The sequence below is a fragment of the Scyliorhinus torazame genome, chromosome 19 (assembly GCF_047496885.1).
Source record: "Scyliorhinus torazame isolate Kashiwa2021f chromosome 19, sScyTor2.1, whole genome shotgun sequence".
NCBI lineage: Eukaryota > Metazoa > Chordata > Chondrichthyes > Carcharhiniformes > Scyliorhinidae > Scyliorhinus > Scyliorhinus torazame.
Window position 1 is genome coordinate 142,160,502 of NC_092725.1, and position 25,478 is coordinate 142,185,979.

At 46.6% G+C, this 25,478-nt stretch overlaps 1 protein-coding gene across 3 annotated transcripts in view; it reads left to right on the plus strand.

Annotated features, from left to right (window-relative positions):
- Positions 1-25,478, plus strand: part of dusp16 (dual specificity phosphatase 16) — a 166,214-nt gene that overhangs the window by 73,178 nt on the left and 67,558 nt on the right. For all 3 annotated transcript variants that reach the window (XM_072485345.1, XM_072485344.1, XM_072485346.1), the window contains one exon: positions 17,804-17,942. In XM_072485345.1, the coding sequence (XP_072341446.1) occupies positions 17,804-17,942 (139 nt within the window). The remainder of the gene's footprint in view (positions 1-17,803; positions 17,943-25,478) is intronic.

Consider the following 25,478-nt stretch of genomic DNA (forward strand, 5'->3'; position numbering starts at 1 on the left):
ATCCGTTAGTGGTGAGAGCTCAGTTCATTTAACAGCATGAGAGGCTGATGGATAGGAGATATCCCATGAAGATGCATTCACAGATCTTGACTACCTTCATCAGGTCATTATACTACCTGTGGTAGTGCCACCAGGTCCTTGCAGCCGGAATCCTGGTCACCGTCACCCATTCCTTTCGGTGGGTCTTCCTTGAGGGCCTCCTGTCCTCTGGCCTTTCGTTCATCTTCACAAAGGAGAACTCCACCATCACTTTGGGAGCCTGGGAGCCCTCTCGGCCCTCGTGTTCTGCTCTGCATGTAGCAATAACATTCGGCAGTGATGTCTTGTAGTCAGAGCTGTTTCCTTTAAGAGGACAGACTGCCTCGAAGAGGAGCAGGTTGTCTGTACCATGTGCTCTCTGTGAATGCTGCTTAGACCCCTGCTGAGCAGGTAGCAACATGGACCCTGCTCCGACCAAGGCAGCTACCAGCGTAGATCCTGCTCAGATCAATGTCACAATCCGATAAATGATAAGGCAGCAGATTGTTTGAGTGCTGTCTAGCTCCATGGCAATAGGAATGGGTATGGACAGGTTTTTTTTTTTTGCAACTCTCACATTTATTGAATGATGGAAATACGAGTGTTTTCTCAAGGAGTACAATTTAAGTTTCACAAAAATATCTATTTGCCATCCTGTTCAGTTTCAGACTTTTGCTTTGTGGAGTGCACATGAATTGTTTACAGGTTTGGCCGTTGTAATGACAAGTTTGTTAAAAATTTAACAACTTTTATGAAGCTAAAATTACTTTTCGTCAATATTTTGTTTAAAAAATAAAATCCTTACGTACATTTTGTGAAAACACAACAGTGTCTGTGCGCGAGCCCAGTGGAGTAATCTGTAAATTCAGCAATTTCTGCTGGCATAGTCACAGTTAGGAGCTCGACATACTTTGTTCCTGACCCTGTATTCTGACTCGAGAGGATACAATCGGTCACGCAATTCCTGTAGAAATTGGCCTTTGCCTCTTAAGCCTATTTATTTGAGAAAGGGCCCCCATCTCCAGAGAGTCTGTCGGCTAATACAGCTCTTACTGGTATAAGTCAAGACCATACCTCAGTGTACAGCATTGGATAAGGAAACCCATTAGCTTTGTGAATATCAATTTGCGAAAGGAATCTGATAAGCTGGTGTATGAAAGACTTGTTCAGGAAATTGAAGTTTAAAGTATTGAGAAGACGGCATCATGGAGACACAGTTTGTTAAAGGACTAAAAATCGGAGAGTAATGATGCAGAGCCTGTTTTTAGGACTGGAGGGATATAAATAGGGTGTCTTCCAAAGGATAGTATTGGAAACATTGCTTTACTAAAAGATATATATCTCAAAATTCCATGTTTGATCTGTACCTGGATATTTTGGGCACAAAATGGTAGGCATGGTTAACTGTCAGCAACTTCAGGAGGACTTGCTATTCCAGGGTCTTCCTGGAATGTAAAAGTAACCTCTACTTCTTTTCTCTACCATAAATTTCTTATTAAACCCTTCTCACCTGACTCCTCCAATAGTAAGTTGGAGGACCTCGTGTATTTCTTAGACAACACGATTGTCAGCTCCCTGTATTTGCCCTGGCCCACAGGACTGAATTGCTGAGGTTCTTCCTCGCCCTAACCTTCAACTTGTATCTTTCCCCAGATTCTCTGCTCTCTCCCCTCATGTCCTCTCCAAGCTCACCTTGTCCACCTTATGGTATCTCAAACCTATTTCCATTAAACTACTTACCACCAACTTGCTCTCCAGAGAAAGCATTCCATTCTCATCTTTAGGGAAGGGGGAGTAATCAAGCGGGGCTGCTTTGTCCTGGATGGTGTCGAGTTTCTTGAGTGTTGTTGGAGCTGCACTCATCCAGGCAAGTGGAGAGTATTCCATTATACTCCGACTTGTGCCTTGTAGATGGTGGACAGGCTTTGGGGGGGTCAGGAGGTGAGTTACTCACTGTAGGATTCCTAGATTTGACCTGCCCTGGTAGCCACAGTATTAATATAGCTGAGTCCAGTTCAGTTTCTGATTAATGGTAACTCGCCAACATTAGATAGTTGGGATTCAGCGATGGTAATGCCATTGAATGTCAAGGGGCGGTGGTTAGATCCTCTCTTGTAGGAGATGGTCATTGCCAGGTACTTGTGTGGCGTGAATGTAACTTGCCACGTAATATTGTCCAGGTCTTGTTGCATTTGGACATGGACTGCTTCATTATCTGAGGAGTCATGAATAGTGCTCAATATTGTGCAGTCACCCGCAAACATCCCACTTCTGACCTGATGGAAGGGAGGTCATTGATGAAGCAGCTGAAGATGGTTAGGTCTAGGACACTACCCTGAGAAACTCCTACAGTGATAATAATCTTTATTGTCACAAGTAGGCTTACATTAACACTGCAATGAAGTTACTGTGAAAAGCCCCCAGTCGCCACATTCCGGCACCTGTTCGGGTACACGGAGGGAGAATTCAGACTGTCCAAATTACCTAACAGCACGTCTTTCGAGACTTGTGGAAGGAAACCGGAGCACCCGGAGGAAGCCCACGCAGACATAGGGAGAACATGTAGTCTCCACACAGACAAGCTGGGAATCTAACCACTGTGCTACCGTGCTGCCCACTATGTCCTGGAGCTGAGGTGATTGACATCCAACCCCCACAACCATCTTCCTTTGTGCCCCAGCGGAGAGTTTTCCCCCTGATTCCCACTGACTCCAGTTTAGCTAGGAGTCCATTGATGTCATACTCGGTCATATCAGCCTTGATGTCAAGGGCAGTCACTCTCACCTCACCTCCGGCATTCAGCTCTTTTGTCCATGTTTGAATCAAGGCTGTAATGAGGTCAGGAGCTGAGTGACCCTGGCGGAACCCAAACTGAGCGTCTATGGGCTGAGTAAGTGCCGCTTGATAGCACTGTTGATGACTCCTTCCATCACTTTGTTGATGATGGAGAGTAGACTGATAGGGCGCTAATTGGCTGGGTTGGATCTGTCCTGTTTCTTGTGTACAGGACACACCTGAGCAATTTTCCACATTGCTGGGTAGATGCCAGTGTTGTAGCTGTACTGGAACAGCTTGGCTAGGGGTGCGGCAAGTTCTGGAGTACAAGTTTTCTGTACTATTGCCAGGATATTGTCAGGGCCCACAGCCTTTGCAGTATCCAGTGCCTTCAGCCGTTTCTTGATGTCACGTGGAGTGAATCGTATTGGCTGAAGACGGACATCTGTGATGCTGGGGATCTCCGGAGGAGACCGAGATGGATCATCCACTCAGCACATCTGGCTGAAGATTGTTGCGAATGTCTCAGGCTTGTCTTTTGCACAGATGTGCTGGGCTCCTCCATCATTGAGGATGAGGTTATTTGTGGAGCCTCCTCCTCCTCCAGTAAGTTGTTTAATTGTCCACCACCATTCACAGCTGGGTGTGGTAGGACTACAGAGCTTAGATCTGATGCTTTCATTGTGAAATTGCTTCGCTCTGACTATTACTTGCTGCTTATGCTTTTTGGAACACAAGTAGTCCTGTGTTGTAGCTTCACCAGGTTCACACCTCATTTTTCGGTGTGTCTGATGTTGCTCCTGGCATGCTCTCCTGCACTCTTCATTGAACCAGGGTTGATCCCTGGCTGGGTGGTAATGAGCTCATAGCAAAGCTCCAAAATTCAGGACTTGGCTCCTCCCTCTGCAACTGGATCCTCGACTTTCTGACTCACAGACCACAATCAGTAAGAATAAACAACAACACCTCCTCCACAATAGTCCTCAATACCGGGGCCCCGCAAGGCTGCGTACCTAGCTCCCTACTATACTCCCTATACACTCGACTGCGTGGCAAAATTTGGTTCCAACTCCATCTAAAAGTTTGCTGACGACACGACCATAGTGAGTCGGATCTCGAACAGTGACAAGTCAGGATACAGGAGGGAGATAGAGAACCTAGTGGAGTGGTGTAGCGACAACAATCTCTGACTCAATGCCAGCAGAACTAAAGAGCTGGTCATTGACTTCAGGAAGCAAAGTACTGTACACACCCCTGTCAGCATCAACGGGGCCGAGGTGGAGATGGTTAGCAGTTTCAAATTCCTAGGGGTGCACATCTCCAAAACTCTGTCCTGGTCCACCCACTTCGCGCTACCACCAAGAAAGCACAACAGTGCCTATACTTCCTCAGGAAACTAAGGAAATTTGCATGTCCACACTGACTCTTACCAACATTTACAGATGCACCACAGAAAGCATCCTATCAGGCTGCATCACAGCCTAGTATGGCAACTGCTCGGCCCAGGACCGCAAGAAACTTCAGAGAGTCGTGAACATCGCCCAGTCCATCACACGAACCTGCCTCCCATCCATTGACTCCATCTACACCTCCCGCTGCCTGGGGAAAGCGGGCAGCATAATCAAAGACCCCTCCCACCCGGCTTACTCACTCTGCGAACTTCTTCCATCGGGCAGGAGATACTGAAGTCTGAGAACACGCACAAACAAATTCAAAAACAGCTTCTTCCCCACTGTCACCAGACTCCTAAATGACCCTCTTATGTATAAGACTGACCTGATTAACACTACACCCTGTATGCTTCACCCGATACCGGTGTCTATGTATTTACACTGTGTACCTTGTGTTGCCCTATTAGGTATTTTCTTTTTATTTTCTTTCATTTTCATGTACTAAATGGTCTGTTCGAGCTGTTCACAGAAAAATACTTTCCACTGTACCTCGGTATACGTGACAATGAACAATCCAATGGAATAGCCGGGCCATGAGGTTGCAGATTGTGGTTGAACACAACTCTGCTGATGGCCCACAGCGCCTCATGGATGCCCAGTCTTGAGTTGCTAGATCTGTCCCATGTTTGAAGTCTATCCCATTTAGCACAGTGGTAGAGCCACACAACACGATGGAGGGTATCCTCAATGTGCAGAAGGGGGCCAAGTACGCAGCCTTGCGGGGCCCCGGTATTGAGGACTATTGTGGAGGAGGTGTTGTTTACTCCACAAGGACTGCGCAAGGTGGTCACTTCTACCGATACTGTCATGGACAGATGCACCTGCAGCAGGCAGGTTGGTTCAAGTATTTTTTTCCCTCACTGCCTGCTGCAGTTCCAATCTAGCAGCTATGTCTTTTAGGACCCAGCCAGCTCAGTCTGTGGTGGTACTACGAAGCCACTCTTGGTAATTAACATTGAAGTCCCCACCCAGAGGATATTCTGCACCCTTTCCTAGCTCAGTGCTTCCTCCAAGTGGTGTTCAACATGGAGGAGTACTGATTCATCAGCTGATGGTGGCCGGTACCTAATAATGATACCTAGTAGTTTGCTTGTCCATGTCTTCATGGGTCCAGAGTCGGTGTTGAGGACTCCCATGGCAACTCCCTCCCGAATGTATGTGTCACCACCTCTGCTGGGTCTGTCGTTCCGGTGAGAATGGTAATAGTGGTTCATTCCAGATATTTTATTGGTTTAAATTCCATCACCTGCTGTGGTGGGATTCGAACCTGGGTCCCCAGATCATTATCCTGGCTCTCTGGCTCCCTGTGACAACACCATTATGCCACCGCCTCCCCTGAATAACACGGTTTACGATGAGAAAGTAAACAGGGTTTTTAAAGGAAAAATTAGGTTGTTACTTGGCAACCAGGGGCCACTCTAGGTTAGAAGGAACTTTATGTTTAGTTTTAAGCTGGACGCAGTAAAAGTTGGACAGGACAAGTTATGTGCAGGTTGCACATTTCCCAAAAGAAACCAGGGGGTTGGGACAGGAAGATAATTAAGTTAAAGGAAAAACAAAGAACAAGAAGCTGAACATGGTCCCGATGGGTGAAGTTAAAGTAAAAAGTCGAGAAAGTGCTCTTGAGTTAAAGAGACAGCTGCAAGAACCAGAGTTAAAGTGAGAAGCCAGACAAAGAACAAAGAAATGTACAGCACAGGAACAGGCCCTTCGGCCCTCCAAGCCCGTGCCGACCATGCTGCCCGACTAAACTACAATCTTCTACACTTCCTGGGTCCGTATCCCTCTATTCCCATCCTATTCATGTATTTGTCAAGATGCCCCTTAAATGTCACTATCGTCCCTGCTTCCACCACCTCCTCCGGTAGAGAGTTCCAGGCACCCACTACCCTCTGTGTAAAAAAACTTGCATTTCCTCTAAACCTTGCCCCTCGCACCTTAAACCTATGCCCCCTAGTAATTGACCCCTCTACCCCGGGGAAAAGCCTCTGACTATCCACTCTGTCTATGCCCCTCATAATTTTGTAGACCTCTATCAGGTCGCCCCTCAACCTTCTTCATTCCAGTGAGAACAAACCAAGTTTATTCAACCTCTCCTCATAGCTAATGCCCTCCATATGAGGCAACATCCTGGTAAATCTCTTCTGCACCCCCTCTAAAGCCTCCACATCCTTCTGGTAGTGTGGCAACCAGAATTGAACACTATACTCCAAGTGTGGCCTAACTAAGGTTCTATACAGCTGCAACAGAGGCTGTTTAGCACAGGGCTAAATCGCTGGCTTTGAAAGCAGATCAAAGCAGGCCAGCAGCACGGTTCAATTCCCGTAACAGCCTCCTCAAACAGGCGCAGGAATGTGGTGACTAGGGGCTTTTCACAGTAACTTCATTTGAAGCCTACTTGTGACAATAAGCAATTTTCATTTCATATTCATTTCATTTTCATTTTCATTTCATTTTTCAACATGACTTGCAAATTTTTATACTCAATACCCTGGCCAATGAAGGCAAGGATGCCATTTGCCTTCTTGACTACCTTCTCCACCTGTGTTGCCCCTTTCAGTGACCTGTGGACCTGTACACCTAGATCTCTCTGACTGTCAATTCTTGAGGGTTCTACCATTCACTGTATATTCCCTACCTGTATTAGACCTTCCAAAATGCATTACCTCACATTTGTTATCAAGCGAGGTACATCAAAAGTTTGGTGACATCTTAATTAAGCCTGTGAAGCAATAGTGTTCTGTTGACGTGGCTTGATACCTGTTAGATTGTGTGGAAGCTTGAATGCACTTGGCTATCCGAGGCAGAGGAATATTGAAAGGAGAGGTTGAAATCCTGGATGTGGATCCTTGGTGAAGGCATCCTCAAGAAAGCATTGTTTGGGAGAAACTGCCACAGCGTGGGTTTTTTTGAGAGTGGAGTTTGGAAACAGAGTTCAGTGACCTCACAGTGTGACAAGCATCTGGGGCATTTAGGGTAATTGTCACAGTGTCAGATTTGATCCTGAGATAAGTTTCAAACCACAAATCTGTGCCAGCAATAAGTCCGCCTATTTCCAACTGGGTAGCATTGGCTGACTCCGCTCCTACCTCAACGCAACTTCTGCTGAAATCTTGATTCATGCCGTCCTTCTTGCTCGGCTTGACTATTCCAATGTACTCCTGACTGGCTCTAACCTGTACCAAATGCTGGTCACCCACTACCCCTGTGCATATGTTGTCTGCTGGTCAAGGTATGCCTCGATTTGAAAATTCTCATCCTTGTTTTTAAATCTCTCCGGCCTTGCCCCTTCCAATCTCTAATTTCCTCCAACTTCACACCCCTCTGAGACATGCACTCCTCTAATTCTGGCCTCTTGGACATCCACATTTTTAATGGCTCCACCACCGATGGCCGCTGTCGAGGCACTGGGCTCTGGAATAGCCTCCCCACACCTCTCGGCCTCCCCACACCTCTCGGCCTCCCCACACATCTCGGCCTCACCACCTCACTGTCATCCTTTAAGATACTCATTAAAACCTAATTCCCAAACAAAGGTTTTAGTCATCTGACCGTGGTGGCATATTTTGTTTAATAATGCTTCTGTGAAGTACCTTGGAACATTTTATTACACTACATGTGCGATATAAATATAAATTGTTGTTACAGCTGGGATCCTTAAGGTGCAAAAGGGGTTAGGTGAGGTACTGGGATAGGGTGGAGGTCTGGGCTTAAATAGGGTGCTCTTTCCAAGGGCCGGTGCAGACCCGATCGGCCAAATAACCTCCTTCTGCACCTTAAATTCTATGATCACTGTAAAAAACCATCAGGGGCTGGTTTAGCACAGGGCTAAATCGCTGGCTTTGAAAGCAGACCAAGGCAGGCCAGCAGCACGGTTCAATTCCCGTAACAGCCTCCCCGAACAGGCGCCGGAATGTGGCGACTAGGGGCTTTTCACAGTAACTTCATTGAAGCCTACTCGTGACAATAAGTGATTTTCATTTTCATTTCATTAATTTATGTGCATAAGACGGAAACGTTTCTCGCTGTGTGTGGAGTCTAACCTTCAAATCAGAGCTATGCCATTCGGGGAGAAGTTGAGAAACATTTCTTCAGGCATGGTGTAGAACACTCTCCCACCAGAGGCAGTCATGCTGGCTCAATTAATAACTTTAAACCAAAGATTGATAGATTGTAATGAAACAAGGGTATAATAGGATATCTAGTCAAAGCAGGTAGATGGAACTTTGTAGAGAACAGCAATGATCTCATGGTTTGGCAATCAGGCTTGAGGTGCGAAAAGGCCTAGTCCATTTCTTTTGCTATTCCATATTGTAGTCGAAGAGCAGTGAGTGAGCTGTCACTCATTGTTTTGATCAACATTTTGAGCTCTTTTCAAATCTCCCTTTCACAAAGGAAAATGGTAATTCTATTAACTGAATTGTAGAATTCCAATTATCCATTAGACTCTTGAGCATCTTTGCATTTTTAGCTAGTATCTGAAAACATTTGAAGCATAAATTTGAATAGTAATTACCGCTCATTGAATTGATAATTAGCAGATTGTGCATCATAGCGAGTTCGCATTCTGAGCGCCTTCACTTTTTTAATTTCTCCCATCCGATCTCTCTCTTCGTCACACCAGCTTTGCCAGCTGGAGGGTTTTTAATTTAGCTCCTGGTGGACATGGTAGGCCTGTAGAACAAAGCAACCTATAATTTAGCGAAAATTAGCAATCCAAATTATCTGTTGTTGAACATGGAAAGTACCAATCAGTGCAGTATCACTTTGATTGCTCAATAAACCAATGTTGGACTCATTTAACAAACAACAAGATGCTGTAATAAGTGGGTGGTAGGGTTAATCTTCTGGAAAGATGAGATGACACAGATTGATCATTTGTCCTGATCTTGTGAAGTTACTTTTCTTCGCATTTAATAATAAAAATTTACATTTTTCAGGGGAGATAAAGAATTAAGCTGGTAATGATATGTAAGGCAGTAATTTAGACGTCTGCATCTAATGTCTTTAAGTACAAGACCAAATCTTTCACTGATTGTGTATCAGCAAAGCCCAAAACAATTTATTCCCATTTTTAATGCATAGCGTTAAGGGGAAAACAGTTGTACAACTGGGTACACTAGCAGAGTATTGATACCATGACCAATTGAAAGGATGTTAAAATGCTAACTGTTAAATGACCTGGTCTGTCATTTTTTTTTCCACACTCGTATCATAAAACAATGAGTTCTTTTTTTAAATTTAGAGTACCCAATTCTCTTTTTTTCCAATTAAGGGGCAATTTAGCGTGGCTAATCCACCTACCCTGCACATCTTGGGGTCGTGGGGGTGAGACCCACGCAGACACGGGGAGAATGTGTAAACTCCACATGGACAGTGACCCGGGGCTGGGATCGAACCCGGGTCCTCAGCACCATGAGGCAGCAGTGCTAACCGCTGCACCGCCGTGCCGCCCCACAATGAGGTATTTTTGGTGGCAAAAATTAAATATTTTCATCATTTCATGAATTCTGCATCACTGACATGGTTTTCATAAACATGAAATGAGCTTGAATTTACAGATGTGTGACATGGGTTTGAGCAATGATATTGGCCAAATCAACTGGATACTCTTTAACTTGTATTTTTGAATGTTAAGTGTGTTGTATTCTAATTTTAATAGCTGCGTAAATCGAGCAGGTAACATTGCAGCTGAAGCCTCAACAAATGATACTGCAAGCTCATGGCTTCTTGCCGTTGTGTACCTGTTCCTGCAAGAAACATTGTGCAATTTTTAATCTGCAGCTCCACAGTTGTTCATGGAACACAGCTGGTGGGGAACCAAATGCATATTTATAGCTAAACAACCTCGCAAATCCCAAAGAACGATTTAGTAAAGAATTATTCCAGCAAATTACAGCTCCAATTCTTTTGTCCACACAAAATTGCATAAGTTTTTGTTTTTTAATGGAGCGGGTGTTACAAAAATAAGATTTGAAGAAACCAAAACACACTTGCAATCAGAAGTAATGTAACCCACCCTCTATTAGCAAATGGAATTACATTTTGTGCAATGTGATAAGTGTTTTAAAATGTAGGTCAAATTTGGCTCACTATGGAATTAAACGATAGATGCTGAATGTCTTTTCTTATAGTTTCTCATGTGTAATTGATTTTTAGTTGCTTCATTTAGCTTTTTCTGATCATTCAGTGATTAAGCACTAAGTTCTCCTCTTGGTTTGTTAGATTTCGGAATATCATTTCACTAATTCATTTTTTGGTGTAAACTGAATTATCATGAGTGCAGATGTTGCAAGTGTATTTTCTGCAGAGCTGGGGGATGTTGCAGTGCCACTATAGGTGAAAGGGTTTGATTACAGTGTTTACGTAGGTGGTTCCAGTTCCCATAATAAATATTCATAAATAGGAATTTATAACGCAAAAAGTCAATGCAGGACAGACATGTCATGTATGTTACGGGTTATGCCATATATAATAAATCACACCATAGAAATGTACCCACATCCCTTCTGTTTAAAAACTACCCCAGAATGCAGTCAGGTTGGTTACACTAACCTTTTGGTTATTGAGGCTTTGAGTGCCTTTGCAACAAACATTCCATTGCTGTTAATTGAGCAGACATCCTTATGAAAAATAAAGAACATCAAGTGTTGAATTGATTTGTAAATGCCAGCTTAAATTTTAATCCTTGGGGGTATATAGCACCTCGAACCATTGTTGATTGGTGGGAAGTGGTGATTATGACTTACTTCAGTTGCTGCTGCTTTACAAATTTAAAGGGGAAAAATTGGATATATTCCAAAAGTGGGTGTGGAGATCACAATGCTTGAACTTTGTGCCGCCTCTCGTTTACTTGATAGAAGCAAACAGCTGGTGTTAGGTGTGCCATTGACTGTTGGCATGTCTGAGCAAAGGGTTCAGAACCATGGGGTGGCAGCAGGATTTCAGACGAGCCTTCTCTGCTAAAAGCCAGCCACACCTCTCATTGGGGTGGTGGCATTTGACGGGCGCAATTGTTGGTAGTAATCCTAAAAGTGAGTTTCACCTGGAAAAGACACAAACTGAGCACAACTTAGCAGAGTGAACGCTGTAGGTTCTGCAACGCAGCATTGGAGGCTTTGGTGCAGTGGGTGGACAGGGGGACAGAATCTCTAACTACAGGAGTCCCTCCAGAAACTGGGAAGACAGTGGGAGCAGATAGCCACCCCAGCCAATCCCAGCAGCATAGAACCCCAGCACCTGGATGTAGTGCATCAAGAAATGCAATGACTTATTAGTGGAGGACAGCATGGTTTTGTGAAGGGGAGGTCGTGCCTCACTAATTTGATCAAGTTTTTAGAGGAAGTGACAAAGATGATATTTGAGGGAAAGGCAGTAGATTATGTAAACATGGACTTCAGTAAAGCATTTGACAAGGTACCTCATGGTAGACTGGTACAAAAGGTGAAGTCACGTGGGATCATTGGAGAGCTGGCAAGTTGGGTACAGAACTGGCTTGGGCACAGAAGACCGAGGTTAGCAGTAGAAGGGTGCTTTTCTGAATGGAAGGCTGTGACTAGCAGCGTTCCACAGGACCAGTTCTGGGACCTTTGTTGTTTGTGGTGTATATAAATGATTTGGAAGAAAATGTAGCTGGTCTGATTAGTAAGTTTGCAGACGACACAAAGGTTGGTGGAATTGCGGATAGTGAAGAGGATTGTCAGAGGATACAGCAGGATATAAACTGGTTGGAGTCTTGGCTGGACAGGTGTGAGGTAACGCACTTTGGAAGGTCCAATGCATGTAGGAATTACACAGTAAATGGTAGAACTCTTGCGAGTATTGATAGACAGAGAGATCTGGGCATGCATGTCCACCGATCACTGAAAGTGGCAATGTGGCAAAGTGCATGTGGATAAGGTGGTCAAGAAGGCAGACGGCATACTGGCCTTCATCGGTTGAGGCATTGAATATAAAAATTGGCAAGTCATGTTGCAGCTGTACAGGACCTTAGTTAGGCCTCATTTGGTATATTGTGTCCAATTCTGGTTGCCACACTGGATGCTGAGTGGGGACCCTACCACCTTCTTGCTTCTACCCCTAGTCTGGGGTTGGTGGGCTCATAGATGCCCCTCCAGTCTCGTCAGGAAAGGAATGGGGGGGGGGGGGGGTCACTGAGAGCCACCCCTGCAGTTGCTGCTGACCCCCTTCCAAATGCACCCCCCAGCACTGCGACCCACACATCCCATCCTGCCCTGTCTCACCATTGGACCTGGGCCCTTGCTGACCCTGAGTTTCTGATGGGTGCATTGCTTACAGCAGTGACTGCCCCCACTGCTGCCTGCCTGCCTCCAATTGCCTGGAGTGACTTTTCCCCCGGAGTCCTTCTCCCAGCCTCCGGAGTGCCTGATTGTCACACAAGATGTCGGACCTGCCCCAAAGGAGGTGATATAGGGATCTCGCTGGCTCTCCAGTTGATGGACAAGATCCCCATCGCTTTGATTAAATACCTCCCAGTTTCTTTGAGCAACAGTCATACAGTAAAATAAGCAATATTAACTGCTTATGCTCTGAATAGAGAACATAGCCTTCAGTGATTTATTTTTCTTCTTTGTTTGTTGATAGAATTGTAAAGGAAAGCTGAAGATCTTTTATAGAGCTCTAGTCATGCACATCCATTCCTTAAAATAAGTTATTTCAGTTTCCGAACTGATCTTTTGATCATTATCTTGTTTGTGATGTAAACTAACCTTTCAGCTTGGAGACCACTGACTCCTGATTCAGGATTACTTGCTGATAAAACACCACTTTCTGCCAAAGCTTATTTTTGCTGGATGTTATCTTGAAGAACAGCATTACCGTTTTCTTATTTCTAGCTCCAATCATTTTTATGTGAAAACAAAGCAGAAAAAAATACAATTATACGAGATTAAATCAAGCCATAATACATGTTTATGTATACAAAAAGAGAGTATCTTGCAGGGTTAAGAGTGCTTGATAAATCATAAGATTTGATGTATTCTCTGGGGAGCTGTCAAGTTAAAATCTCTTTAAAAATGAAATGAAAATCGCTTATTGTCACAAGTAGGCTTCAAATGAAGTTACTGTGAAAAGCCCCTAGTCGCCACATTCTGGCGCCTGTTCGGGGAGGCTGGTACGGGAATTGAACCGTGCTGCTGGCCTGCCTTGGTCTGTTTTCAAAGCCAGCTATTTAGCCCTGTGCTAAACCAGCCCCAAATGTTAATTCTATTTAAAAATTAGGAGTGGGGGGTGGGGGGGGGGGGGGGTCTGTAAAGTATCGCTGTTAAGGGTCCTTCCTGTGATGATCTGATCTAACAACTGTGATGTGGATAATTAACACCATCTTTGATTTCATGTAATGTTACGCCCTCTGGGCTATTGCGCAGTCAATTCCAGCCCCACTGGACCCGGAGTCACAACACAATTGAAATTTACAGTTAATTCTTAGAAAAACACCCAAAGTCTTTGGTCTATGGCTACACCCACCCACACAGAAAAATCATACGAAGAGTAAAAAAGTCTCCATTTCAGATGGACGTCTTCCAAATAGATTCTTTTTAGTCTGTGCTGTGAGTTGGGTGTTCTTGTTTTCAGTCTGTGTTGGTTTTCACTGTAGATTCATCAGGATTTCCAGGCCTCTTGGAAGATTCAGAAACTAGCATGCAGGAAACTGTTTTGGAGAAAGATGGAGGGCGAGAGAGAGTGAGAGCAACTCAGCCTCTTCTCTCGGTGTCCAGGAGAGAGTTCTGTTTCCTTCCTGGGTCCTCTGAAACCCTCCCACCTGACTGAAACCAATCACTGTCTGTCGCCGGGCAGAGTACGGTCTTTGGCCAATCCACTGGCCGCCAGCCAACCAATCGAACCAAATCCCTCTGATCTCTTGGGTGCCATAAAGTCTGAGTTCTTCTGTTGAAAAGCTGAATCTCCAATAGTACAGTGTAACATTTAGCAACTTTTGAGTTCCTCACTTCCTCTGTTTGACTTAAAGGTGTATGTCCATTAAATATCCATGGATCAAAAATGATTACAACAAAGCAAAATAAATGGAAAATAAGGGAATCGACAGGATCCTTTCAGTAAGGAGTCATAGTTAATTTGTAATCCATCTTTGGGGAACCTATACACAAATTAATATATGGCGCTGATAATAGGTGAGGAGATGCTGAAAAAGTATAATAATGTTCACATCCTTGTGAAACATTGAAGATTTTGCAATAAAAGCATTGGTCTAAATTTTCATGTGGGTTAGGAAACCTGACTGGCGTTCTTTTGCAAATTTCAAAATGCACACCCGGCCTATATATGACTGCCCAGGATTCTTGTCTTTTCAAACAAGGGTTTGGGTTCATCGTGCATTTTGTGAACTGCGGTGGAATGCCTGAGGCATGGTGGGGTGGGGGTGAGACAGTTAGAAGGCCTTCCTTGAGACTCCATTACAACAGCCCAGATACCAACATCGTTTAAAGGCCCCTTAAATCTCACTTCCAACCCATCCCATGCCACCTCCACTCACCCAGGATGCATTATTTACAGTCCCCAGGAGTTACGCAACAACAATGGGAATACTTTTAAAACTGTTAAAAAAATTAAACCTCTAAATTCAACTCTGTGTTCAAACACACTGTGATTGAAACTGGATGTAACCGACTCCAGTGCAAAAAGAATTGTGACTCTTCAAGTGCCTATCAAATTTGTAAACATACAAGAAACCACATCAAAGGTGCATTTTGTTATTACACCCCTTAAAAGTTTTAATCATTCTTCGATCAGTAGGCCAGTTGCTGTATTGAAGCCATTAAGAAGTTTTTGAAAGCCAGTCAAGCATTAATAATGTCTACAGTTGTCATAACAAAAGCCTTTGGCTATGTTACCTGCAACTGACAGAACAGAATGAGGTCCCATTTCCATCTCAAAACGGAGTGCCTATCAATCGATGAAGGAGAGTAAGTGCAGAGATTCTTTCAACTTTCAAAAGCAAGGTTTTTTTGACAGCCATAACTGTCGATTAAATCCGAGCACAAAGCTGCTCCTGCTGTCACAACATTTGTGTTTATAAAAAAGTGATTTGATTCATTATGCTATTTTGACAATTGGAAAAGTTCTGTAATGCATAACAATTATTTTGTGAGGGTCACGAAGAATCCAGCACGAGTTTTAAGGATACAAAGTAATAACATTTATTTACAATAACATATATATATATATAACAGCAGCAGCGGCAGCTTCTCTTGCTGCACACCCCTTCCTGCTGGTTCCAAACTGGCCAGCTTTATTTATACATGGAGTTTACTAATGGTTTCTCCCCCCCCCTCATTGGGGAAGCTCATACTCCCACAGGATTGTGGGATTGTCATTCGTCCCCAGCCAATGGTAAGCAGGCAGGTTATAACATCCCTCCCCCCCCCAAAGTCCAAGGAATCCACCGAAGACCCTGGCGAAGGAGGGCGTCGGACCCGTTTTGCCGCAGGCCGGACACCATTTGCACGCGGCGCTGGATCAGGCGGCGTATAACGAGACGGAGACCGGCGTTTCCGTGATGAACGGCGTAACGATTCTACATCCACTGCCTGTGGGCCCGAGGATTCCCCCTCTGATGCGTCCTGTGTCTCCATCTCGGAGTCAGAGTCTGCTGCCTCTGTCATCTCGGCGTCTCTAACTCCGCGCGTTTCTGTAACGACCTGCGCAGGCTTTGAGTGAGGCACCAGAGGAAGATTGTGAGGACTACCTTCCATTGTCTCTGGTCTCTGTGGCTGTAGCAATGAGCTCCGGGGGCGGGGAATCTTTGGAAGGGATAGTCTTCTGGACCGAACGTGGTCTACATGTTTGCGCTGGAGACAACCCTGGGCTTGCACCTGGTAAGATATAGGGCCCGTTTGGCGAAAGATTACACCAGGAACCTACTGGGCACCACCAGCAAAATTGCGAACGAACACTGGGTCACCGGGCGCAAACTGCCGAATTGGCCGATGCCGAGAAAAACCCTGTCCCTGCCGTTCTTGTGTGCGGCGTACTTTTGCGCCAATGTCCGGGAAAACCATACTAAGGCGGGTGCAAAGTCTCCGGCCCATTAGGAGTTCTGCGGGAGCTACCCCAGTCACCGCATGGGGGGTGGTCCTGTACGTAAACAAAAAGCGAGCCAGTCTCGTGTCCATTGATCCGGAAGACTGCTTCTTTAGGCCTCGTTTGAATGTCTGCACTGCGCGCTCTGCCAACCCATTTGAAGCCGGGTGGTAAGGGGCAGTGCGGATATGGCATATGCCGTTCATCTTCATGAACCTCGCAAACTCCTCACTCGTGAATGGAGTGCCATTATCCGTGACCAGCACCTCGGGGAGGCCATGCGTACTAAAAGACAAACGCATCTTCTCAATTGTTGCGCAGGACGCTGTGCCCAGCATCTTATGCACCTCTAGTCATTTAGACTGGGCATCAATTAATAGAAGGAACATGGATCCTTGAAAAGGGCCTGCGAAATCCGCATGCAAGCGTGCCCAAGGCCGCCCAGGCCATTCCCAGTGATGTAGGGGCGCGGCCGGCGGAAGCTTCTGATGCTCCTGGCAAATGGAGCAGTTTTGGGCCACCTTCTCAATGTCGGTGTCGAGGCCTGGCCACCAGACATAACTCCGGGCCAACATTTTCATTTTGGTCACACCTGGATGCCCATTGTGCAAGTCTCTTAGTATCAGCTCCTGTCCTTTTTCCGGGACAATCACAGGCGTCCCCCACAAGAGGATGCCGTCTTCACGCTGAATTCTGAAAGCTTGGAGGAAAATGCCCGCAACTCGCCTGGGAGCTGTCTATGCTGCCCACCACACAGGACTATGTGCCGAACCTTTGACAGGACTGGCTCTGTCTGGGTCCACTCACGGATCTGTGATGCCGTGACAGGCAAGGTGTCCATAAAATTTAGGGTTGCAAGTAATAACATTTATTTACAATAACGTGTATATATAACAGCAGCAACTTCCCTTGCTGCACACTCCTTCCTGCTCTTTCCAAACTGGCCAGCTTTATTTATACTTGGAGTTTACTAATGGTTTCTCCGCCCCCCTCATTGGGGAAGCTCATACTCCCACAGGATTGTGGGATTGTCATTAGTCCCCAGCCAATGGTAAACAGGCAGGTTATAACAAATTACATAATGCTGATCGATGTACGGGTCAACTTATTTTTGCATGACAGATCCCTGTGATGGGTCACTGCATTAAAAATATATCTACATTACACTGAAACATCTAATAATGACTATTGAAGGTGTCACAACATTTTACACTTACCTCCTCAGCTGGCCTCCCCTTCTGGTCACTAACTCGCCAGGGAGGACCGTCTTTTTAGGGCTTCTGAAACCCACACCAGCTCACGGAAATTGTGTGTATGAGGAAATAGTTTACATGTGGCTTTCCCAATGGGACTCCATTGGGAGATGATATCCAGATCATAATTTCACCTGTGCAAAGAAAATCAAAGTGAACTATGCTTGACTTGCATTTTGAGATCGAGCTGCATTGACTATTGTGGGCAATACTTTCTACAAATTGCTTCTCCCATTATTATTACAGATTACGCTGGATGGTGGGCAGGAGGTGGTGGTATATGACCAATGTACACAAGATGTCAATGCGATTTCCTCGGATTGCTTTCTTTCTGTTCTTCTGAGCAAACTGGAGAAGAGTTTTAACACCGTGTCCCTCCTAATAGGTAAGGTTGACTTATCTCAGAATATCTGCAAAACAAAACATGGTGAATGAATTGTTGTGTTTCCGTATGTATGTTCTGAACGATCTTTGAAGAATGTACAGAACTCACTGGCCTTTTAAAATCCCCAGAAACTGACTTTTCAAACCGTATTAAATAAATAATAAAAAGTATATAATTGATCTCGATTTTGCTCTCCACCACAAAGCAATGGCACCACATGGTTCATCTCACCTGCAATTGCACAAAATATTTTACAGGCTTGTTAGCGAGGGTTTCCACTAAACAAGCACCTATTTCGATGCAGTGCTCCCAAACCGGATTTTGTGGCATCTGTAAGCCGGGGAAAGTAACGGCAAGGCTCTTGATTCACCAATTTGGTTGAAGTGAGTCAAAATCCCCCCTAAAAACCCCAGGAAATATAGACCAATCATTCACAAAATTCTATTTGAAAAAATTGCAACAGTTTTGATTGGAAACATATTTGGGTTTTATGAAGCTATTTGTTAAGTAGCGGCTGTGAAATAGTGAGAGATAAATCGCTGCTGTAGAAGGGGCAGAAAATGTCATTAAAATTTAAATGACAAGAACAGATAAAAACAAATTTATCATGAATATATGTCTGAAGACCCGCACATTCAGACATAGGAACAGCTTCTTCCCCACAGCTACAAGACTCCTCAACGACTCCCCCTCGGACTGATCTGTTCCCTGTAAGAACACTATTCACGACGTCCAACGCTGCTTCTGCTCATGTATTTGCTTTGGGCCCTTGTTCCGCACTGTAACCAATCACTGTTTGTTGATGTACCATTTGACAATTTACTCTCAATTTTTTTTTTGGTCTACCATGTACGTACTGTGTACGTTCCCTTGGCCGCAGAAAAATACTTTTCATGGTACTTCGATACATGTGACAATAAATCAAATCAAAATCAATTAAGTTTGGACAGGACTAGAATGCCTTGGCTATAATGTTTTCAGGAGAAATGCGGAGGAAATTGAAGGTGATGAGGCAGCAGTGCTATTGAAGGATTCTAACATGACCCAACAATTGAAGGGTGTCCTGGGGGTTTGTGTTGAGACAGAATCCATATGGATAGAGTTGATAAAGAGGAAGAATGAGTCCTAATTTGCATTACAGGCCACCAATCAAGATCTTTAGACAGTTCAGAGATGCAAGATAAAGAACATTAGTCGTAAATGATATTAACTATTCCAAAACAAAGATATTCCAAGTTGAGAAACTGGGGAATATTTTTTAGAATGTGTTCAAGACTGGTTCCTAGATCAGTCGGTTTCTAGCCTAGCAGGAAAGGCGCATTGCTTGATCTAGTTTGGGGAAATTAAGTTGACCACAACATTGATTCAATGTGAGATACAAAACAATAATAGTGAACGGTAAAAGTTTTGCTCTGGGAAAGGGCAATTTTCAATTAAATTGAAGCTGGCCTAAATTAACTTTATACAAACGGTAGCAAACAGGTCAACAATGGGGAAAATCTTCAAATGTGAAATAGAAAGAAAAGAAATAAATAGAAATGGTTGAGTATTCTACAACCACATAGATATAACAAAAGAAATATCAGAATAAAGATAGGGCCACAAAGAGATCTACAGGAAATTCTCTCCGATAATGGCGGGGAAACTGCTTGACCAACCTGACTGACTTCTTTGGAGAAGTAACAGAAAGTAACGATGTGACTAATAGTTGAAATATATTTGGATTTTCAGAAGGTATTGGATAAAATAATGTGACTACGGTCAGGGTACATTGTCCCATCTCTGACCAGAAGGGCATGGACACAGGGCGGAAAACAAAACGTCTGTCGAGCAGAACAGCTGAACATCTCACCTCTGTTATTTTTGCCCTGCATCATTTTCCCAAGGGCTGGGAAGCAATTGAGCCTCGTTGCTATTAACAAGTTTATTAACATTGTGGTCCCATCCCTGGAAGGTTTTGTGATTTTAAGCGAGGTAGCCAGGCTTCAGCAGTAATCCAACACTACACCAGCTGTATGGGGGGGGGGGGGGGGGGGGGGGGGGCTCTGCCTCCTCCATCAGCAAATCATGTGTACTGTAGCATTATTTGTATCTGTGTTCATTGTGACAGTGAATGGCAGATTTATCTACCCATTAAATAATATAATTTCCAACTCTTTGCTTGACATTATTGACATGTTGTAGAAATGACTTATCTTTGTGTGTGATGAACTGCTAGCAAAGAACAGCAACCTAGTTGCTCACGTGCACCTCTTTTTGAACAGTTGCAGACAAACCTGGGCAATTACTGAAAAATATCCTCCGTTTGGCTATCTAACTTACAAAATGGATATTTTTTCTCATTAAAGAAGTGAATGTCATACTAGATTCTTGCTAACTTCCGGTTGCGGCTATGCGGAGCTAAGTCGCACGTTCGGCAGCTCCCGCTAAAAACGGACTTTTGGGCTCTTTTTAGGGCCCGTAACGGCGCTTGTTCGACGTTTCCCGGTGTGGGATGGGGACAGCAACATTCCCCCGATAGTGTGTGGATTGGACCAGGAGCAGGGCGATTAAAAAAAAGTGGCATTGAAGCAATGAAAGGTGCGAGGGAGGAGGACCAGGATGGCGGCGGGCGGAGACCAGGCAGCGTGGAGGCAGTGGGCGCAAGAGCAGCAGGAGCTTCTCCAGCGCTGTTTTAAGGAACTGAAAGCAGGGCTGCTGGAGCCGATGAAGGCTTCAATCGATAAGCTGCTGGAGACCCAGACGGCCCGAGGGGCGGCGATCCGGGAGATCCGGCAGAAGGTCTCGGAGAACGAGGACGAGATCCTGGGCCTGGTGGTGAAGGTGGAGGCGCACGAGGCGCTCCACAAGAAATGGCAGGCGAAGTTCGAGGAGATGGAGAACCGGTCGAGGCGGAAGAACCTGCGGATCCTGGGTCTCCCGGAGGGTGTGGAGGGATCGGACGTGGGGGCCTACGTGGTCACCATGCTGAATTCGCTGATGGGAGCGGAGGCCTTTCAGGGGCCCTTGGAGCTGGAGGGGGCCCACCGAGTGCAGGCGAGGAGGCCCAGGCACAGCGAGCCACCGCGGGCGGTGCTGATGCGGTTCCACCGGTTTGCTGATCGGGAATGTGTGTTAAGGTGGGCCAAGAAGGAGCGGAGCAGCAGGTGGGAGAATGCGGAGGTACGGATCTACCAGGATTGGAGCGCGGAGGTGGCGAAGAAGAGGGCCGGTTACAACCGGGCGAAGGCAGTGCTGCACAGGAAGGGGGTGAAGTTCGGTATGCTACAGCCGGCGCATCTGTGGGTCATCTAAAAGGATCAACACCATTATTTTGAGTCCCTGGAGGAGGCGTGGGCCTTTACTCAGGCTGAAAAACTGGACTCGCCTAAGGACCGGGTCGAGGGGTCGCGGTGGAGGGATGGTTGGGGATTGTTGTGTTGTGTTTCCAGGGGGGTTCTTTGTTTTTCGGGGGTTGATTGGGCATTGTTTTGATTAGGTCCACCGGGTGGGGGGGGGGGGGGTAGGTAAACTGCTTGGGGGGCTGATGGTCGGTTGGGGAGATGGGGCCCCGCGGGGGGGGGGGGGGCGGGGTGTGAGGAAAACGGGGGTAGTGGGACCGGGCCTGGAAAGGGAGCTGAGCCAGAGGAGCCGGGGCCGGGCGAGTGGAAAACGGGGCTTTTTCCCGCGCTTAGGGTTGAAGAGGCGGGGCCGGAGCAGGGAAGCGAGGGCTTTTCTCCCGCGCTGGGAGTGGAATGGATAAGAGCCTGCTGGTGGACAAGGGGGGGAGGGGAAGTTCCACACTTTGGGGTGGGGGGGGGGGGGGGGGGGGGGCGATGGAGCGGCGGGAGTGGCTGGGGTCAGCAGGAGTCAGCTGACTTACGGGAGTGCAATGGGGGGAGCAATGCAGCTAGGTGGGGACCTAGCTGGGGGGGGGAGGGGGGAAACCGGGTTGCTGCTGGAATGGCCAAGCGGGAGCTAGAGTTGATACAGGCGGTCGGGGCGGGGGTCTGCCGCTGTAGGGAACGGGTCGTGCGGGAGGCGCGGGCACGTGGCTGGCCTAGGAAGGGCTATGGCTAGTCGGCAGGGGAGGGGCTTAACTTCACGAAGCTGGTGGAGCAGATGGAGGAGGAGTTTAAGAGGTGGGACGTGCTGCCACTGTCCCTGGTGGGTAGGGTGCAGTCAGTTAAAATGACGGTGCTCCCGAGGTTTTTGTTCCTGTTCCAATGCCTCCCCATCCTGATCCCTAGGGCCTACTTCAGGCGGGTTAACAGGAGCGTTACGGGGTTTGTGTGGGCGCAGAAGACCCCGAGGGTGAGAAGTGTGTTTCTGGAGCGGTGCAGGGATGGGGGGGGGTTGGCGCTGCCTAACCTTTGTGGGTATTATTGGGCCGCCAACGTGGCGATGGTGCATAAGTGGGTGATGGAGGGGGATGAGGCGGCATGGAAGAGGCTGGAGATGGCGTCCTGTGTGGGCACGAGCCTGGAGGCGCTGGTGATGGCGCCGCTGCCGCTTCCTCCAACGAGGTATACCACGAGCCCGGTGGTGGCGGCTACCCTCAAAATCTGGGGGCAATGGAGATGTCACAGGGGGGAAGTGGGGGCCTCGATATGGGCCCTGATTCGGGGGAACCACTGGTTTGTCCCGGGGAGGATGGACGGAGGGTTCCTGAGATGGCACAGGGCAGGTATTAGAAGGATGGGGGACCTGTTTGTGGACGGGAAGTTCGCGAGCCTGGGTGAGCTGGAGGAGAAGTTTGGGCTCCCCCCGGGGAACACCTTCAGATATATGCAGGTAAGGGCGTTTGTTCGGCAGCAGGTGGTGGAGTTCCCGCTGTTGCCGCCACGCAGGGTCCAGGACAGGGTGCTGTCGGGAGTATGGTTGGAGGGGGGAGGATCTCGGCAACGCATCAGGTGATGCAGGAGGAGGAGGAGGCTTCGGTGGAGGAGCTAAAGGGTAAGTGGGAGGAGGAGTTGGGTGAGAAGATTGACAAGGGGACGTGGGTGGATGCCCTGGGGAGAGTGATCTCTTCCTCCTCTTGCGTGAGGCTCAGCCTCATGCAATTTAAGGTGCTGCATAAGGCTCACATGACCGGGGCAAGGATAAGCCGGTTCTTTGGGGGCGAGGACAGGTGTATTAGGTGCTCAGGGAGCCCAGCAAACCACACCCACATGTTCTGGGCATGCCCAGTGCTGGAGGACTTTTGGAAGGGCGTAGCGAGGACGGTGTCGAGGGTGGTAGGATCCAGGGTCAAACCGGGCTGGGGGCTCGCAATATTTGGGGTGGCAGAGGAGCCGGGAGTGCAGGAGGCGAAAGAGGCCGGTATTCTGGTCTTTGCGTCCCTGGTAGCCCGGCGAAGGATTCTTCTTCAGTGGAAGGATGCGAGGCCCCCAAGCGTGGAATCCTGGATCAATGATATGGCGGGGTTTATTAAATTGGAAAGGGTGAAATTTGCCTTAAGGGGATCGGTGCAAGGGTTCTTCAGGCGGTGGCAACTGTTCCTAGACTTCCTGGCAGAACGTTAGAAGATGGTCAGCAGCAGCAACCCGGGGAGTGGGGGGGGGGGGGGGGGGGGGGGGAAGCGGAGGTGGGACACGGCAGGTTTGTTTTTCTTGAGGGGGCGTGTATATTTGCCTCTGTGTTGATGAAGGCTGTTAATTTATTATTTACGTATATTGGGTGGGGGGGGGGGTTAGGGTTAGGGTTCTTTTCTTTCTATATTTTGTTGTTGATATTTTGTGAAAATTTGAATTAAAATTATTTTTTTTAAATTACTGGATTCTTGCTGTTAATTATTCTAAGTTCTGTCAGCTATCAAGTAAAAGATCAACATTGGAAATGTGGGAAAGTTCTTGTAGTGAATTTATAAAGTATGCAAAATGAAATAAATTGTAACGTGCATTTTACAGTATTTTAAGTGTAGCCCAGTAAAATAAGTATGTTTCTAAATTTTTAACCACTATGCATTGCTTTTATATTTTCAGTTTAGACATCTGCTGAGATGAGCTATTCTGAGGTCAGATTGTTTATTTGCAGAATTTATGGGCTCTTGGAGGAATTTCAGCTTTTTAACAAGATTTCGGTTTGTATATTTATAAAGTGGGTTGGGGGGATTTGGGGCAATAGGTGGAGGGTAGATGAGGTGGGGGATTGTGTGGATCACAGTGGTGGGGTAGATACATTTAAATTAGAAAATGCTTTTGATATACTTCAAATACATTTAAATACACTTTGAGGCCTTCTCAATACAACATTCTCTGTTAATTCCTTTGAAGTTCTTTGGGAATGGAGGGGAATAGAGACTGGTCTTTTAATCTGTCTGCTCTAGAGTTGGCCCACCTCTTGGCACGGGCCTGTCATAGAGGGTGGCAAAGCTAGCTTCAAGCCAATTAAGACCTCGACCCTGGGAAAATGCCATTTACTGGCAGGCTAGCAATGGAGACTCCAGATCAGTCCTGCCTTACAATTCGCTCCTCCATCAGAAAAATCTGGCTTGTGAAGTCACATTGTGGGATGAATGACAAATTGGCTGTAAAACAGAAAGCAGAGAGTAGGGATTAAAGACAGTTACCCAGACTGGCAGAGGGGCGTCCACAAGAATCAACACTTGGACTATTGATGCTCCCTGTGTGTGGTGCTTTGACTTTTTTTTAATGTCCTCATTAAATTGTTTGCTACCTTTGGTGATTGATGCATTTGTACCACTAGATCCCTCCGTTCCGCTACTCCATTTAGGCACTTATTTACCAAAATGTGTCACCTCTCACTTGTCTATATTGAAGTTCATTTGTTAATTACACAGCAATCCTGCAAGTTTTTCAATGTCTCCCTGGTATTTTGTCATAATATAAAATCAGATTAATAAATATAGTAAGTATAATGCAGGAAGGGATTATTATGTATATTTTCTGAAGGATGTGAAATGGTTCAGAGAGGGGGAGTAACGAGCAATTTAGTAGGAATTTTATTAATCATATTAATAGGGGACTCCATCGTTCAGATGCTTTATTGCCTCATACTTCTACACTAAGAGATGTTTCGCAAAGACTGGAAAAGATTCTCGAAGGTGGCTATGTGGGACCATGGTGGAACCAGCAATATAAGAAAGGTTAGAAACAACTTCTTACAAAAGCAATTCAGGACATTTGGAAACCTGGGGCGAAATTCTCCACCATGTCCGCCGACTGGCGCCCAAAACGGCGCAAATCAGTCGGGCATCGAGCCGCCCCAAAGGTGCGGAATGCTCCGCATCTTGGGGGGCCGAGCCCCAACCTTAAGGGTTGCGCGCCGGACGAATTTCCGCCCCGCCAGCTGGCGGAAAAGGCCTTTGTGCCCCGCCAGCTGGCGCGGAAATGACATCTCCGGACGGCGCACGCGCGGGAGCGTTAGCGGCCGCTGACGGCATTCCCGCGCATGCGCAATGGAGGGAGTCTCTTCCGCCTCCGCCATGGTGGAGACCGTGGCGACGGCGGAAGGGAAAGAGTGCCCCCACGGCACAGGGCCGCCCGCGGATCGGTGGGCTCCGATCGTGGGCCAGGCCACCGTGGGGGCACCCCC